This window comes from Perognathus longimembris, chromosome 5 (assembly GCF_023159225.1).
Source record: "Perognathus longimembris pacificus isolate PPM17 chromosome 5, ASM2315922v1, whole genome shotgun sequence".
Lineage (NCBI taxonomy): Eukaryota > Metazoa > Chordata > Mammalia > Rodentia > Heteromyidae > Perognathus > Perognathus longimembris.
The window spans coordinates 43,097,820-43,112,639 of NC_063165.1; the positions used below are offsets into that span (position 1 = coordinate 43,097,820).

The 14,820-nt window shown below is 35.0% G+C and overlaps 1 protein-coding gene across 2 annotated transcripts in view; it reads right to left on the reverse strand.

Moving 5' to 3' along the window:
- The window catches only part of LOC125351717 (limbic system associated membrane protein), a 620,820-nt gene that overhangs the window by 203,841 nt on the left and 402,159 nt on the right, over positions 1–14,820 (reverse strand). For both annotated transcript variants that reach the window (XM_048346681.1, XM_048346680.1), the window contains exon 3: positions 9,873–9,998. In XM_048346681.1, the coding sequence (XP_048202638.1) occupies positions 9,873–9,998 (126 nt within the window). The remainder of the gene's footprint in view (positions 1–9,872; positions 9,999–14,820) is intronic.

Here is a 14,820-nt window from a genome sequence, read left to right on the forward strand (position 1 = left end):
ACTCCAAATACTGTGTTCTTTCTACCAGTCCTTTGCATTTGTAGAGAGATTTTCAGTGTTCAAACAACTTTCCTATTCATTATCTCATTTTAGCTCTCAAAGGCAGACAGGCCACATATTATTGCCTACAATTTGTGATAAACTTATTATAAACGATGATAAGAAAAGTGGCTACTGTCATCCAGACTGCATCTCTTCATAAAGTAACTCTTTTTTTGCAATACTTAACTGCAGAAACTTCTATAGTAGTAAGGGTATTAGTTGTTCTATTTTCCCATGATAAACATTCAGTGGCACAGTATTGTTCTCTACCCCTATCTTACACCATTTTATTTTCTCTTTTCTTGGTAGGAATGATTTTGAAAAGAAAGAGGGAAGGAAGAGATTACAGTTTAAAATTACCCCCTGGTTAAAAAAAAAAGCATAGAAAGTTTTGTTAGTTCTGTACTTCAAATGCTAAAAAACTCAGCTTCCTGTGAATTTGAAGACTTCACCTTTCCACATTGAACCAGAATATACAACACCTGGAGATCCTGACTGACTGTAGTTTCTGAACTTTTGGATCTGTGCTGTGGCCCAAAACTTTACCTTTCCTATAAAGCCCTCACCAATTCTCATGACAAGAGTCCAAATTTAATGGGCAGAAACAGCTCTATTTCTCTATCTCATAATTTTTTTTCATTATTCTCTGAATTGCCTCCCTATTTTTTTTAATCCTAATGGAATTTGGTGAAATTTGTGTATATTATAGAATGTAACCAAGGTGTTTCTCTTCCTTCTCATTTTCATTTTTGTCTTTTACTGGAGATAGGGACTTGAAGGCTGTACCTGACACTCTTGCTCCTTGTCTAGTGCTCTACCAACTGAGCCATGCCTCCAACCTTCTAAGGTGTTTCTTTTGCTAATATATTTGTACATCCCAGCATGCTCCAATCTATTTTATTTACAAGGTCCTGAATAATGCTCCAACTAATCCATGGACCAGTGCTTCTACCATTACTTGAGTGCTTGCTGCAAATGCAGAATTGTTGGTTCCATGTTAGTCTCACTAAATCCTAATCCAGATAATTTCCCAACACACTAGAGTAGTAGATGCAGTCCTTCCTGTCTTTTGCCTTTCTTGTGCTTTCAGTTGACAATCTGCTTATGTAGGTGGTTATCTGACTTAAGGAGGGCTTCCCTTCTGTATGATCATAGATTTCACCAAACAGATGATTTAGTGTAAGGTGAGTAAGAGCATCTGTTTTGTCAAATGATTTTCTTCTACTCAGGGTACTTCTGATGGTTGCCAGATTTGGAAATCTTATACTACCTTTGGATACAACCAGAAAGATATGCTGTATAAGGTCATAGGAAGTATTGTAAAACAACTCTGCAGTGGGGGGGTTCTTTTTTCGGGTTGGCTCTGCATTGGGACTGTTATCTACTGCCCAACTGTAGTGGTCTTTTTTTGGCCAGTCCTGGGCCTTCAACTCAGGGCCTAAGCACTGTCCCTGGCTTCTTTTTTTGCTCAAGGCTAGCACTCTGCCACTTGAGCCACAGCACCACTTCTGGCCGTTTTCTGTATATGTGGTGTTGGGGAATTGAACCCAGGGCTTCATGTATATGAGGCAAGCACTCTAGCCACTAGGCCATATCCCCAGTCCTACGTGGTCTTGAAGCTTCTCTCCCACCATATCTCCACCACACCTCAGCAGGAGTTCAATTGAGTTCCATCTATGTCAATATACATAAATAAAAACATATACTTTACAGAGAGAAAAACGTGTGTAAAACGTCACAATGTCTTCATGGGGGAAAAAGTCTTATCTTTTAGAGATGTTCATGATACGATCTCTACCACACATATGAAACAGAATTTCCTGAAGATTTTTCCTGAATCTAAAATTTAAGCAGAGAGTGATTGAAAGGCTGACATTTATCTACAATAAGTAATTTGCTTATATATTCAATAAATAACTACCTTACTCTGTGCCAGGTACTATAACAGGAACTAAGGATATCAGGTGCTTGCTTTCATGAGGAAAATATGTAATGAAAAAGGAAAGGAATGTTTGAGACAATTGAGTGTGATAAGAACTGAGAAGCAAACTAACAATGACTGATAGTGGAAGAGTGATAAGAGGATATTAAAAGAAATGATGTAAGAATGTGAAGATTGCACAGCTTTCTCCATAGCCTAGTAGGTGGGGATGCAAGTCATATAGACATGGACTAGCACATCAGGGAAACTCAAAATGAAAAGAAATAAATAGAACCAAGGCAGGGAGCTCTCTGAAGGTTTCAAAACATTTAAGGTGAGAAATTAATGAAACTTAGTTACATAGACTAAGTCTTATAATCTTGTTATATCACTTGCAGTTTATTTTCTATTCTCACATGCTTTAATTATTCATCAGTGTGTATTTAGTTTATACTTCATGAATTATTTCTCAGTAATACTTCTACTTTTTGTACAGTCCTTAAGTAACTCAGTCATTCAATTGAATATTAACAAATGCACAATATACATATGGATAGAGTATAATTTCCAGACTTTTATAAGCCTCACACACTTAATAAGGGAAAATTCAATACATAGTTTAAATGAGTTTTGCCTACATGTCCATGTTCATAATAGCCAGATGATGGGATCAAAGTGTGCAACAAATGACAAATGGACAAAAAATATTTTCTATAATATATGTGTTTCTCTATAGAGGTATGTAGGATATAGATCAGATAATATTATTCATCCATAAGGAAAAGTAAAATTATAATATTTTCAGAAAATGGATGCATTTGGAGATCATCATGATAACTATGATATGCCAAACCATATATCAAGGTTTTTGCTCATTTGTGGATTATAGACTTAAAGAGATAATGATGGTTATAGTATTGGTACTAGGATATGAATGTAAAATGTGGATTGTTTATGAGTAGGGGGTGGAGTAAAGGAGGGAATATGGAGGGGTGAAGAGAATTAAAGGAGGTTACATATATATGTATATACATAGAAATGAATGCAACCCAATAAAATCATAAATTACTGTTTGAAAAAAGGCTGAAGATAGAAGGAGGAACCAGAATATGTAAGAGAAGTTTAATTTGTTTAAAATATACTGTGTGCATATGTGGACATAACCTGATGAAACCCCTTCATGTTTTAAATACATGTTAACCGCCCACATAAATGAATGTTGGGCAGTGTGTGTGTGTGTGTGTGTGTGTGTGTGTGTGTGTGTGTGTACAGTATTTGGAATAGTGGCAAAAGGTAAAATAGTGATAGATGAGTACTGAGATGATTAGAATAGAGGTAGAGTCTGAAATTCTGTTCTCATAGATCCTATAGGGAATTTCCAATTGAGGTGTTGCCTCAACTCAACCCAAAGTTTCCCAAGTAGCACTGAAGTCTAACTCCAAAACAAGTCTAATTCACTTCTCGTCTGGCAGTCCTTTTAGGATCTTACAACACATCTGGATGGGCTACAAATGGGGCATGAGGTCATTTCTCAGTGTGTACCAAATAATAGTAAATTGGGAATAGTTACTCTGTGGTTTAAAGATTCACAAGTTCAGTTATTATATTGCCAGGATTTTTAAGTGCTTGGTAGAGGATTTCAGTAATCATGTAGTTAAATTTTGCATTTTTTATTTTCTAAATCACCTACTAATTTTAATGGTATGATGGCTTAAAAAGGAATTCGTGTGCACTTGATTAGGTTTTACTGAGCCATTTATATAAGGGAAGAACTTTTTGTTTTGTTTGATTTTATTTGGAGACAGTCTTTCTAAATGCTTGCACTACATAGTTCAAATTGTCCTCAAACTCATGATCTTCCTTCCTCATCCTCCTAAATGCTGAGATTACAATTGTGCATCACTGATCACTGTGCTGTGCCCAAAACAAATTTCTGACCTATATCTAAGATACTTATGTACAAAATACATATATATATATACACACACATATATATATATATACTGTTTACTGATATAAAATCAGCACACAAGTAAGGCACAGAAAAACATATTGTACATTTTAAATTTTTTTCTGCTTTTTGGAAAGAGAAAATGAGAACATTGAAAGGTAAATAAAACTGTCTAAAACATGAGATTTAAGTATAGAAGGGATCGTAACAATACAGTAACAAACATCAAGGTTTCACCTAAGAATATTCTCTCCACTTCCAAAAAGCCTTATCATTCCAGGTGTTTGCATGCACTCTTTTATATGTCTAAAATACTCTTTCTTCCTGTCTTCTTGGCCAGGTACTGTTCAGTTTTGAGGTCTCAGCATAATGTCCCTTTAGAGGAGTCTGCTGGCCTTGCAGATTTCACTATATGGGCCTGTTTTATAGTCTTATTGAATGTTGTAATTTTGCTTTATAATGTATGAATCTAATTAAAGGGTTATTCATGCAATTATTATTTTCATGCTCAGCTCTCTTGTTGAACTATAAGCTCCATTTGTGCAGGAACCATGTCTGTCTTACTCTTCATTTTGTCTTTTTATAGATTGGGCACTCTACAAATAATCCTGACCAAATGAATTCTATTGGGAGCAAGATTAATGTGAATGTAATTCTGTAATGGCATATAACATTTTGACACCAATGTACAGGGATGCCACTGAAAACTTATAACAAAAATTTCATTAATTTTCTCCACAAAGAATAAATGAATGTACTTTCTAGTGTAAGCTGAACCAGTACTCTGCATTAAATCATTATGATGTGATCAACACTCTTTGTGGGAAAAGTATATATGTTTGACTTCCATATGGATATACTACAGACATCAATTCACAAAATCTTTTGTGGGGTCTATGAAAGAAAATTTCAGGGAAATAATAGCCCTGGACTTAAACTGTAGATGATACATTGTCTGCACTATACATAAGACCATGCTAATTCTACTATAGTCACTCAAAATGCCAGATGACTGTTCGTTACAACATGGACATGTAGAATTTGACTTTCAAAATGACATCAGGCAGGTGCCAGTGGCTAACACCTGTAATCCTAGCTACTCAGGAGGCTGAGATCTGAGGATCACTGCTTAAAGCCAGCCCTGCAAGTAAAGTCCTTGAGGCTCTTATCTCCAATTAACACCCAGACAACTGAAAGTGGCGCGGTGGCTCAAGTGGTAGAGCGCTAGCCTTGAGCTGAAGAGTTTAGGGACAGCACCTAGGCCCAGAGTTCAAACTCTCATAATGGAAAACAAAGACTTCAATATAGCATTATGTAATTTTGCCAAATCTATGAGGTCAAAGTTTATGCTGGCCATATGAAATGAGTTATACAATTAAAAGTAAGAAAGATGAAGGTGTTCTATAAATCACATTCAAGAGCATATCAGTTATGTTCAGAGCTGGAAAACATATGGAAAGGGGAATCTAAGACCAAGTGATTAACTCAGAGTATAATGAGTTTCTGCTGCCTGAAAATCCTATTGAACCCCTCTTGAACAATGTTTCTCTACTCAGTCCAACAAAACAAAATAATTCTTTTAAGTAGGATTTCCATACTTTCTGTTGATGTCAAATCTTGCTTCTGGCTGGACAAGAAAATTACACAACACCTTCTGAGTTGATCTTAGCCTAAGGGGTGAAAAAAATGCTCAGTGTACTTTTTGAGTTTTCCAGGTATCTAACAGTATTACGAATGTGAAAACTCTGTAGAAACAAAATGCATAGAAACTCTTTCTGTAACCCCGAGTAATCCTTACACCCCATAATACACACTTCACAAAGAGATTTTCTCATGGCTATAAGAAGAAAGATTTAGAAATAAAGTTAAATGAAGATAGGAGCCTCTTTTGCACACAGAAGGGAGATCAAACACTCCACAGAAATATATGTTACAGTGCAATTGCCCTCTGGGAGTCACAGTATTATAAAAGTCTAACTTAATTAAGGGAAAAATAGGTCACATTCAATAACCATATTTGTGATACACCACTGTAACTACATAGAAAAACTGAAAAAGTGAATCATATAAGAAATCAGAAATATAAGAAAGACATGGATGGAATAAGTCAATCTCTGAGTCAGGTAAATGTTTGGTTTAGTGTGCGTAATGAAAATTTATTCTTCTAATTTTCCTCTTTGAAAACAATAGTAATATATTTGAGAAAGAAATCCCTAATGCTAAAAGAAAGAAAAAAAGAAGTATCTAACACAAAAATTTAAAACAAAGGAACCCTACTGAGGTAGGTAATAAGTAGTTTTCTCATAAAAATATACCATGTGTTGTTTTTATTCTTTCTTTCTTTCTTCATTTCATGTTAACAAATATCAGGACATCCCACACTTGTGACCCTTGCATGAAATCTTCCCACTTTCAGGACTTCATGTTCCTGTAAGGTCGAGCTAATTACAGGTATATTTCCTCTGGAAGGCAGTCACACTCTCAACTGTGGAAGCCATGATTAATAATGGAACAAAGCGAGCGGGATTTTCTTTTCCTTCACATGGCCATGAGTCACAGGCAGCTTTGCTGTCACACAGGGAACAAGTCTCTTCCTTCAGTGTCTCCAAGAAAGACTTTGCATGATAGGCTGCAAACAATTACCCTCTTTCCATGATTTACAAGGAATAGCAACACACACACACACACACACACACACACACACACATACTTTGTTTTTTTTAATAAAATAATAATTAAGGGCAAGTTCTTTCTTCTGTCACTGGGAATATGATTTTTATCAAGTTTTTATTTAGGCCAAATGTGAAAGAGATGAAAAGAGTAAGCTTGGAAATCAATAGACATTGTAAGGGTGGGCGGTAGTCTGCCTTTGACTCTGCAAATATATGAGGAAGCTCTTTTTGCATGTACCAGAATAGAATCTGACCCACAGAGAAGGCCTGAATAGACAATTAGAAGAGTAAAGTTTTCTTGAGATGGCTGAAGGGCTTGAAGGATAATAGAACATCCTTATCCTTTATCCTATGTTATGGTCTTGAGCAGGGCTCTATGTACATTTTTCTAAAAGGCCATATAGCAAATGCTTTTGTAAAGCTTTGTGGGCCAAGATTTTTGTTGTTGTTGTTGCACATATTTAAGTTTGCTATTTTAGAGTGAAAGCAAACAGACAATATGCAAATACAAAAGCATGGATATATTTCAATATAACATATATGTACACTGAAATTTGGATTTTATATATGTTTTACTAACAAAACATAGCATTGTTATTATTTTTTTCAACTATGTAGCTATTTCAAAACTATTATGAGGCTGGGGGTGTGGCTTAAGAGGTAGAAAACCTATCTAGCAAGCTCAGTGATCTGGATATAAAATTCCAGTAACCCCTACCAAAATAAGAAGGTATTCGTCTTGAAGTTATTACATAACTACATAAACAAAGCATACTAGATTGGACCCAGAGGCTTATCTTGATGCCCCTGATATTGATTATTGAGAATCCTTGTGAATATATAAATTTTTGTATATAATCTTAAATTTTTAGAATTCTCTCTGCATATAAAAATATTGTCTTTACCCCAAATGATAATAGTTGGTCCATTGAACTTTTGTTGACAAGAAGCATAGAAGGCAGTGTACTTTAAGTTTCAAATCAGATGTTCATTATCATGCAGATGTTTGAATTAGAGCTAGGCATGAAGCTCTAAACCAACAGACAAACAGGGAAAAGCCTTGAAGCTTTGGTTCCCAGAAGTTTCCCAAATACAAAGGACAAAAAAATGAATCTCTCTTTGATCTCTGCTGAGCAATTACATTTCCTCATGAAAATACTATTTTAATACCAGTATTCTACCAGAGGAAATAATGTCCTTCTAGTAATATATCTATTACATGACCATAACATTTACAGGTCTTCCTTTCATTGTCTATTTTATATTTGATCTGTTACCTTGTCTTATGAGGAGATTAAGAGATTATAAACAGTATATTTATACAAACTTGTAAATTAAAAATAAATAAAAATATAAAAATAATGGTAAGAAAACAGAAGCATAATATGTAAATGAACTGCTATTGTTAACTCAAGTAATTTCTTCAAGGTCAATTTTATTAATGTGTAATTTTATGTGTATATGTGAATACACACACACAAACACACATACACATAGAGTATATAAAGATGGGCCAGAAAATTGGCTCTAAGTTTACTAAATCAATAGAATGAAGAATTCAAGATTATTTATAAAAATTTACTGATTGCATTTACAAAGATTTGTTTATAAAAATAATACTTTGAAAACAAGGAATACCTTTAAAAGATTCTTCAGAATAAAATTATGTTAGGATTTTGATTACTTCTCAATAACAATATAGAAAATACAATAGTTTTAGAAGTTGTTTTGATAAAATACTTAATATAGCTCTCTTATTTTATACTAAATGGCCAGACAGTAAAACAATGGCTACTCGGGACAGTGGTAGGTGTTTAGGTCAGGAGTTATTAGAATGCCATCCAGGTAGAATATGCTCTGAAGTTTCAGTTCAGAGGAAAGATAGACATCTTCAAATTCATACTAAAGGCAATCTTCCATATGATCTCATGAGGCAATAAATTTGAAACTAACTTCCCAAATAAGCTTACCTTGTGCCCTTCTTATATGTTACCAGTAAGTGACAATGCAAATTTTAACAAGAAGATCTTTTGAAGAAAATATAGATATCAGATAAGAATATCTGGCTAAATATATGACCATGTCATAATTGTCCAAACTTTACTTGAAAATTAATTTGGGGTACAATGATAAATGGTGACTCATAGTCTCACATCACAAAATACAGAGATTTTTATAAGCCACTATAAGCAAACATTACCCTGACTCTTTAAATATACCTCAGGGCAGCTCTCCCTGTATGCTTAGCTTGGCACATCTTTTAATGGAGTTCATTATCAAACTAGTATCCTATATAATAATTTCTAAATACTTTATGGAGAGAATTTAAGAAAATATTGGACATAAGCTAGGCAAAAGTTGAGGACTCCATATAGTTTTCAAATCATATCAATATGTTAATACCTTTATGTTTTTACATATTTATCAAACAAAAAAATCTTCTCTACTAAACTAAAACTGTTTTATAAGAGTAGTCAATCTACAAATCTTCTGAAACAATTATATAGCAGGCTCCATTGTCAAATGGAGGAAATGACTACTGAACAAATCAATTGGTACAGCACAGGATTATCTAGTCAGTTAATTCTAACTCATTTGTTAGAATATTTAAATAATGCTAGAAATGATAATGTTAGAGAAGATTGGAAGCGAGTTTCAATGAAGGTTATATGAAATTGGAGAAGCAGATGCAAAATACATTCCTGGGGAATCAAATTCAGATTGATACTGAACTAAAGCCAAAATCTGAGATGAATGATAAACTCATGTTTTGTCCACCCCTATGTCCATGACTTCCATCACAGAGCTAGAAGCCAAGTAGTAGAGATTAGAAACCACATACAATATCGTATCATTCCTGACTAGTTTCTTCACAAATTAGTACATACTAGAAAACTATAATTGTTTAAAATCAAGACAAAACAGACTTACAAAAGAAAAGAATGTAAATTTAATTCAAAACATCACCCCAAGTTACTCAACTACCAAATCAGCATACATTTTAGACGCAATATCAAGTCATTCAAGGTTCCTGTATGTGTTGCCTTAGGGATGTAACATTGCAAGTGAAATACAATGTGTATATGCATACATATATTAACTTAATATTATGGCTATAAACTTCATAGAGATGAACAAATTATTGAAGACCTCAAGGATGCTACAAAAGACTTGACTGGTTACATGGCAGTCATCTTAGTATCTTAAGAACATGAAATGTTCATGACTTTTGACCTACACAATCTTAACTAGTACATGACCTTTTGCAAACTAGAGGGCTGCTTACCAGTTGGTGTGAGGTGTCTCCAGGTGATAACAGGTTCAGGGCGGCCATTGGCCATGCAGACCAGAGTCACATTGCTGCCCTCATTCACAGTGACGTCCGAGGAGATGTTGGAGATCTTTGGTGGAACTGTAAAGACAGAAACAAATGGAATATATAACCATGTTGTTAATGTCATTAGAAGCAGGCTTGTAGCACTGCTCCATACAAGTGGAGACAGGAAATTTAAGTTTCTACTGATTAATTTGAAATATTATATTAAGTAAGCAGGCTACTTTTAATATCTCTTCTTGTTATCTGCTCCCCAAGTCTCCAAGGTGAGAATGCTTCCCAATATGGCCATCTGAGTGCTATACGAAGTATTTGTCATCTTATAATGAAAAAGCTTTAGCTTGATTCTTACCAGATTAAATTTTATTTAAATAATAAATTGTACATTTATATAAATTAGTAAAATTTCCTCTCGTCACTGTCATTCAAATTTTTATCATATATATGGTATCATGTATATCTTATTGTGGATATCATATATAATGTACTTTTCTCAATATGCTAGGATAATAAAAATATCACTTAATATAAGATTGCATCATTGTTAGTAAGATATAGGATTTTTGCATCTACTTAAACAAGCCACAAGATAATAACTACAATATAAAGCCTCTAAATAGTATCATAATATATAAGAGGGCAGATTGTATACTTGAAAACATATGAAACAGGATTAATTAGGCTCATGTAAAGGTATGTAGACATTTTAAAACTACCACCTACTATTATACTAAAGACTACTGTTATCACTACTATTTACAATGTAATGCTGTGTTAACTTTAATTAAATATAACTTTAATTACACACTTACAATAACTAAGATACTGTTTATCACTGGAGAAAATAAAGGGGTAATATTGATCAAGACGCATTGTACGCAAACACTGACACGCTGAATTGACAGCTCTTCTACAACTATTTAAAGATAGTAAAAGGTAACCACCCTCTCATTCACGGAGTATGACTTTGCCATGAAAATCTCATTTCCCAGTGGGACACTGAGGCCTAGATGGGGTTGTACATGAAACAGAGAAAGCATTTGGTACTGGGCAGTCAGGCAGACTGCAAGGCCCACTCTCTTAAGTAATTCTTGAGAGAAATTTCATCTTCACAATCCAGGCTACCAGATGGCCAAAAATGACACAAATTACTTTTTGGTGATGTGAAAAATGAGTCCCCAAGGGCAAGCTGCACTGCCGCCTGACTTCCTTCATTAATGTTCAGGGTGGCAGCATGAGATCCCATATTGGTAGGCTGAAGTGGAAAGTGTGGGGAGTGAATTACTCACAAATTTCATCATGGAGGTTATGCACAGATTACAAATAGCAAAGTTTATGGATGCTTGTGATTTTTCTTTTTCCTTTTTTTTCTTTTTTAAAGTCAGTGACTATTCTATCTACTGGAAAGTATGCATTTGAGGGAAGGCAAGAAAACAGGAAGGACTTCAATAATAAGTATGTTTTTTTTCCTCTCATTTTTTTTTTCCTATTCAGACTGGTCTTGCCCAGCAGGGACATTTTTCTGCTTAAAGGAGCAGTTTCCTGAAAACTATTAAATTCCCCCAAATTCTTATTAGGAGACATGATGGTACTTAGACAACTGACCAGTTCAGAATGTCTCTTGAAGGAAGCATGCAGAGGACTTCCATGACCTTAGCACTCCTTCACCATGACACGTTTTGGTGTCTCTGGGTACAAAGTAACTATTTCAAATCAAGCCCAATGGTAGAAGGAGATCATAGTTAATTCTCATAACTTAGCAATCTCTATGATATTTATATGGTTCCTATTCCTCCTTTAGCTGTGGGGGTTAAGGGTTATTTTCCTCTCTCCATACACTGGCTTACAATGTGTTGCCTCCAGACTTTTAGAACAAAGACCTGAAAGGTCATACTCATTTTATTGGGAAGAACTTGAGGAAAAGAAAAGATTAATGGCTTGTCAAGAATGATCCCATCAACCACTATGGCTGGACTTACGATTCAGAATTCTTAAGTATCCAGGTGTTCTATAGATTAATACTTACAGTTTCTAATTTCTGGCTGAGTAAGCTAGTGTTCTGAACATCCCCAAATAAATGACAATAAATCATTTGGAAGAACAAGCTATAAGCATCTAAGGCGTCTTTCTCAACAATCTGACACTGTTATAAGAAGCTCTATGGTAATTATAAGAGCTCTCATTATTCAAGTTGTAGTTACCTCTGAATTGCAACAGGCACCATGGTTTAAAGAGAGAAAGTATAGATGTTTTCTGATAAAAACAAAGAAAGTGTCAGAAGTGACATTATCCAAAAAGTAATGTACTCATTATCTGATCTACATAACTGTCACCCCTCTGTATATCATCTTTACAATAAAAATACATTTTATAAAAGAAGTGGTCCAAATCCCTAATACAAAGTATGCAAATTTGCCACAGTGAAAATTGTGAAAAATAAATAAATAAAATAAAAAGAAAGGCCCATAATTAAGGAACATATTTCTGGGAACAATAGTGCCTGTAATAAAACTTACCCACTGCTACTGTAAACAAAAAATGTATTAAGGATTTTGCATTTACATGTCACGGTGGATAAGCCACAGATCAACCCTACATAGGCAGGTGTTCATAAAATTAGAAATTATATGTAGAGTATTTGACTACAGGTTTAAGTTCATCAAACAACATTGATTCTCCTAATTGAGGGTAATATAGTCAGGCCCTGGTTCCTAGTGAAGAACATGCTGAAATATCATTGACGGGGAGTCAAGAATGAGACCATGTACCATACCACTATCACGATCACTATCACTATCACTACACACATGCCTCCATTCACTTCCCTCTATTCATTTATTTTAGTTTGTACCAGCTTCTCCACAGAGAATTTACATGTGATTATTTTTTTGCTCTCATAAGGAATTTCTTCTCAATTCTCATGCCATTATTGATAACTTTTGACTTCTCTTTCTAAGTTTCTGGACATAACCGTGTTGTACTACATCTTCCCCACCTAGCAATACTTCAATGCTAAGTGGGTTCCTTCCTGCATCCCCAAAGAAACAGTGTCTATTGCTAGGACTGTAAGCTTCTTTTGTCACTATCTTATTTTCAATTGAAGACCTTAACTCTACAGATTACAACTTTTCTTTTTCTTTTTTTCATTTCTTTATTGTCAGAGTGATGTACAGAGGTGCTACAGTTTCATATGTAGGGTGTACATTTCTTATCCAACTGGTTACCTCCTCCCTCATTTTCCCCCACCTTCCCCCTCCCCATTTTCCTCTCCCCCTTGAGTTGTACAGTTGGTTTACAGCATATAGTTTTGTAAGTATTGCTGTTGCCTTGGTTTGTCTTTTTATCCTTTGTCTCTCGATTTTGATATTCCCTTCCTTTCCTGAGTTCCAATACATGTACATACAATATCCAGAGTACCAAAATCAGTTACAATGACCTCAGGGGTTAAACCACAGGAAACAAATACAAAAGAAAAAGGGCATAATTTCATATGGCATGTTGAACTCCAAGTCATGGAAACAAGTGGTTTAACACTGTTGCTTTTCTTTTCACAACTTTTCTTCTAGTCCTTTCTTTTATTTTTTGGACAACAAAATCATTTCTCCTTTTAATATTTACCCTTTAATTTTTCCCAGGTTCACTTTTGGATTTATCTTGTTCATTAACAGTCTGTATTTAAGAGTTTGCTGATTTCTTTCTTTCAGCTTTATTACCTCTGTCAAAGCTTCAGCAGCTAAAGCCATGCTTTTTGTTTGGTTTGCACTAGGTAATCAGGATGGCTTTAAAGTCACCATTCTTCTGCTTCTGCCTCAGGAATGCTGGCATTACAGGCATGTACCAACATGACATGCTAATATCATGCTTTGATGACTTCCAAAGTAGTATGGCTAGCTCACATTTCTTCTTCTCACTTCTGTTCATACATGTTCACTTGACTATTCCTTATTTTATCACGTTTTACAAAGTATCATCTGCCTCCTATGAAACACCGCATTTTGATTATTTTAGTGAATGATTGTGACAGTTTCTGTCCTCGTTGTCCCCATGTAAAATTGATCCTGATTTCTGTGACTTCTCTATTTTTAATATCTCTCAGATTCATTCATTATTCCCAAGCCCCTTACTCCCACTTAGGCTTGTTTTAAATAACATTTCTTTGTTCTTTTTCCTGAATTACTGAATGATAATTTAAACTAGCTCCTTTGCCTCCGGTCTTCCTCTCCTTACGCTCCTTCCTCTCCATCATGCATTCACACTACAATCAAGAATTTCTCCTACGCCATAAATGTGAATACCGTATCCAATCTAAATTGCTTTCATGTGTTATCATAACTGCTTTCTAGTAAGTGTTATGTTTAATAAATTTTAAGAGGCAGATGCAGGGCTTTTGTTTCCTTGACTATTGAATCTTATAGCATATAGTACTTGGAACATGGTAGAAAAAAGTGAATGGAAAAAAATATCATCTAAGTTCTAGTCCATTCTCTAGACTGTTTAAAGAAGGTATTTCATTGAATATTTTCTGTGGTAGACTAAGGTTTACTTTGCTCAGTATTCTCATGGTCAGAACATCTCTTTTCTTATCTGTTTCACTACCAACTTATTTGACTCCCCTTTTTCTTTTTCTTAAAGCAGGGTCTTACCATGTAGCCCACGCTAGCTAGCTTTGAACTTGAGAACTTCCTGCTTGGATTTCCTAAGGCCCTCTCCCGCTCCCGCTCCCGCTCCCTCTCCCCTCCCCCTCCCCCTCCCCCTCCCCCTTCCCCTCTCCTTCTCCCCTTCTTAGCTAATACTGGAGCTGGAATTCAGGGGATTCAATCTCACTCATTTACCTTGCTTGGTCAGAGTTGGTGATCTACATCTTAAATCACACTTATAGTGTTACTTTTTGCTAGTTAGT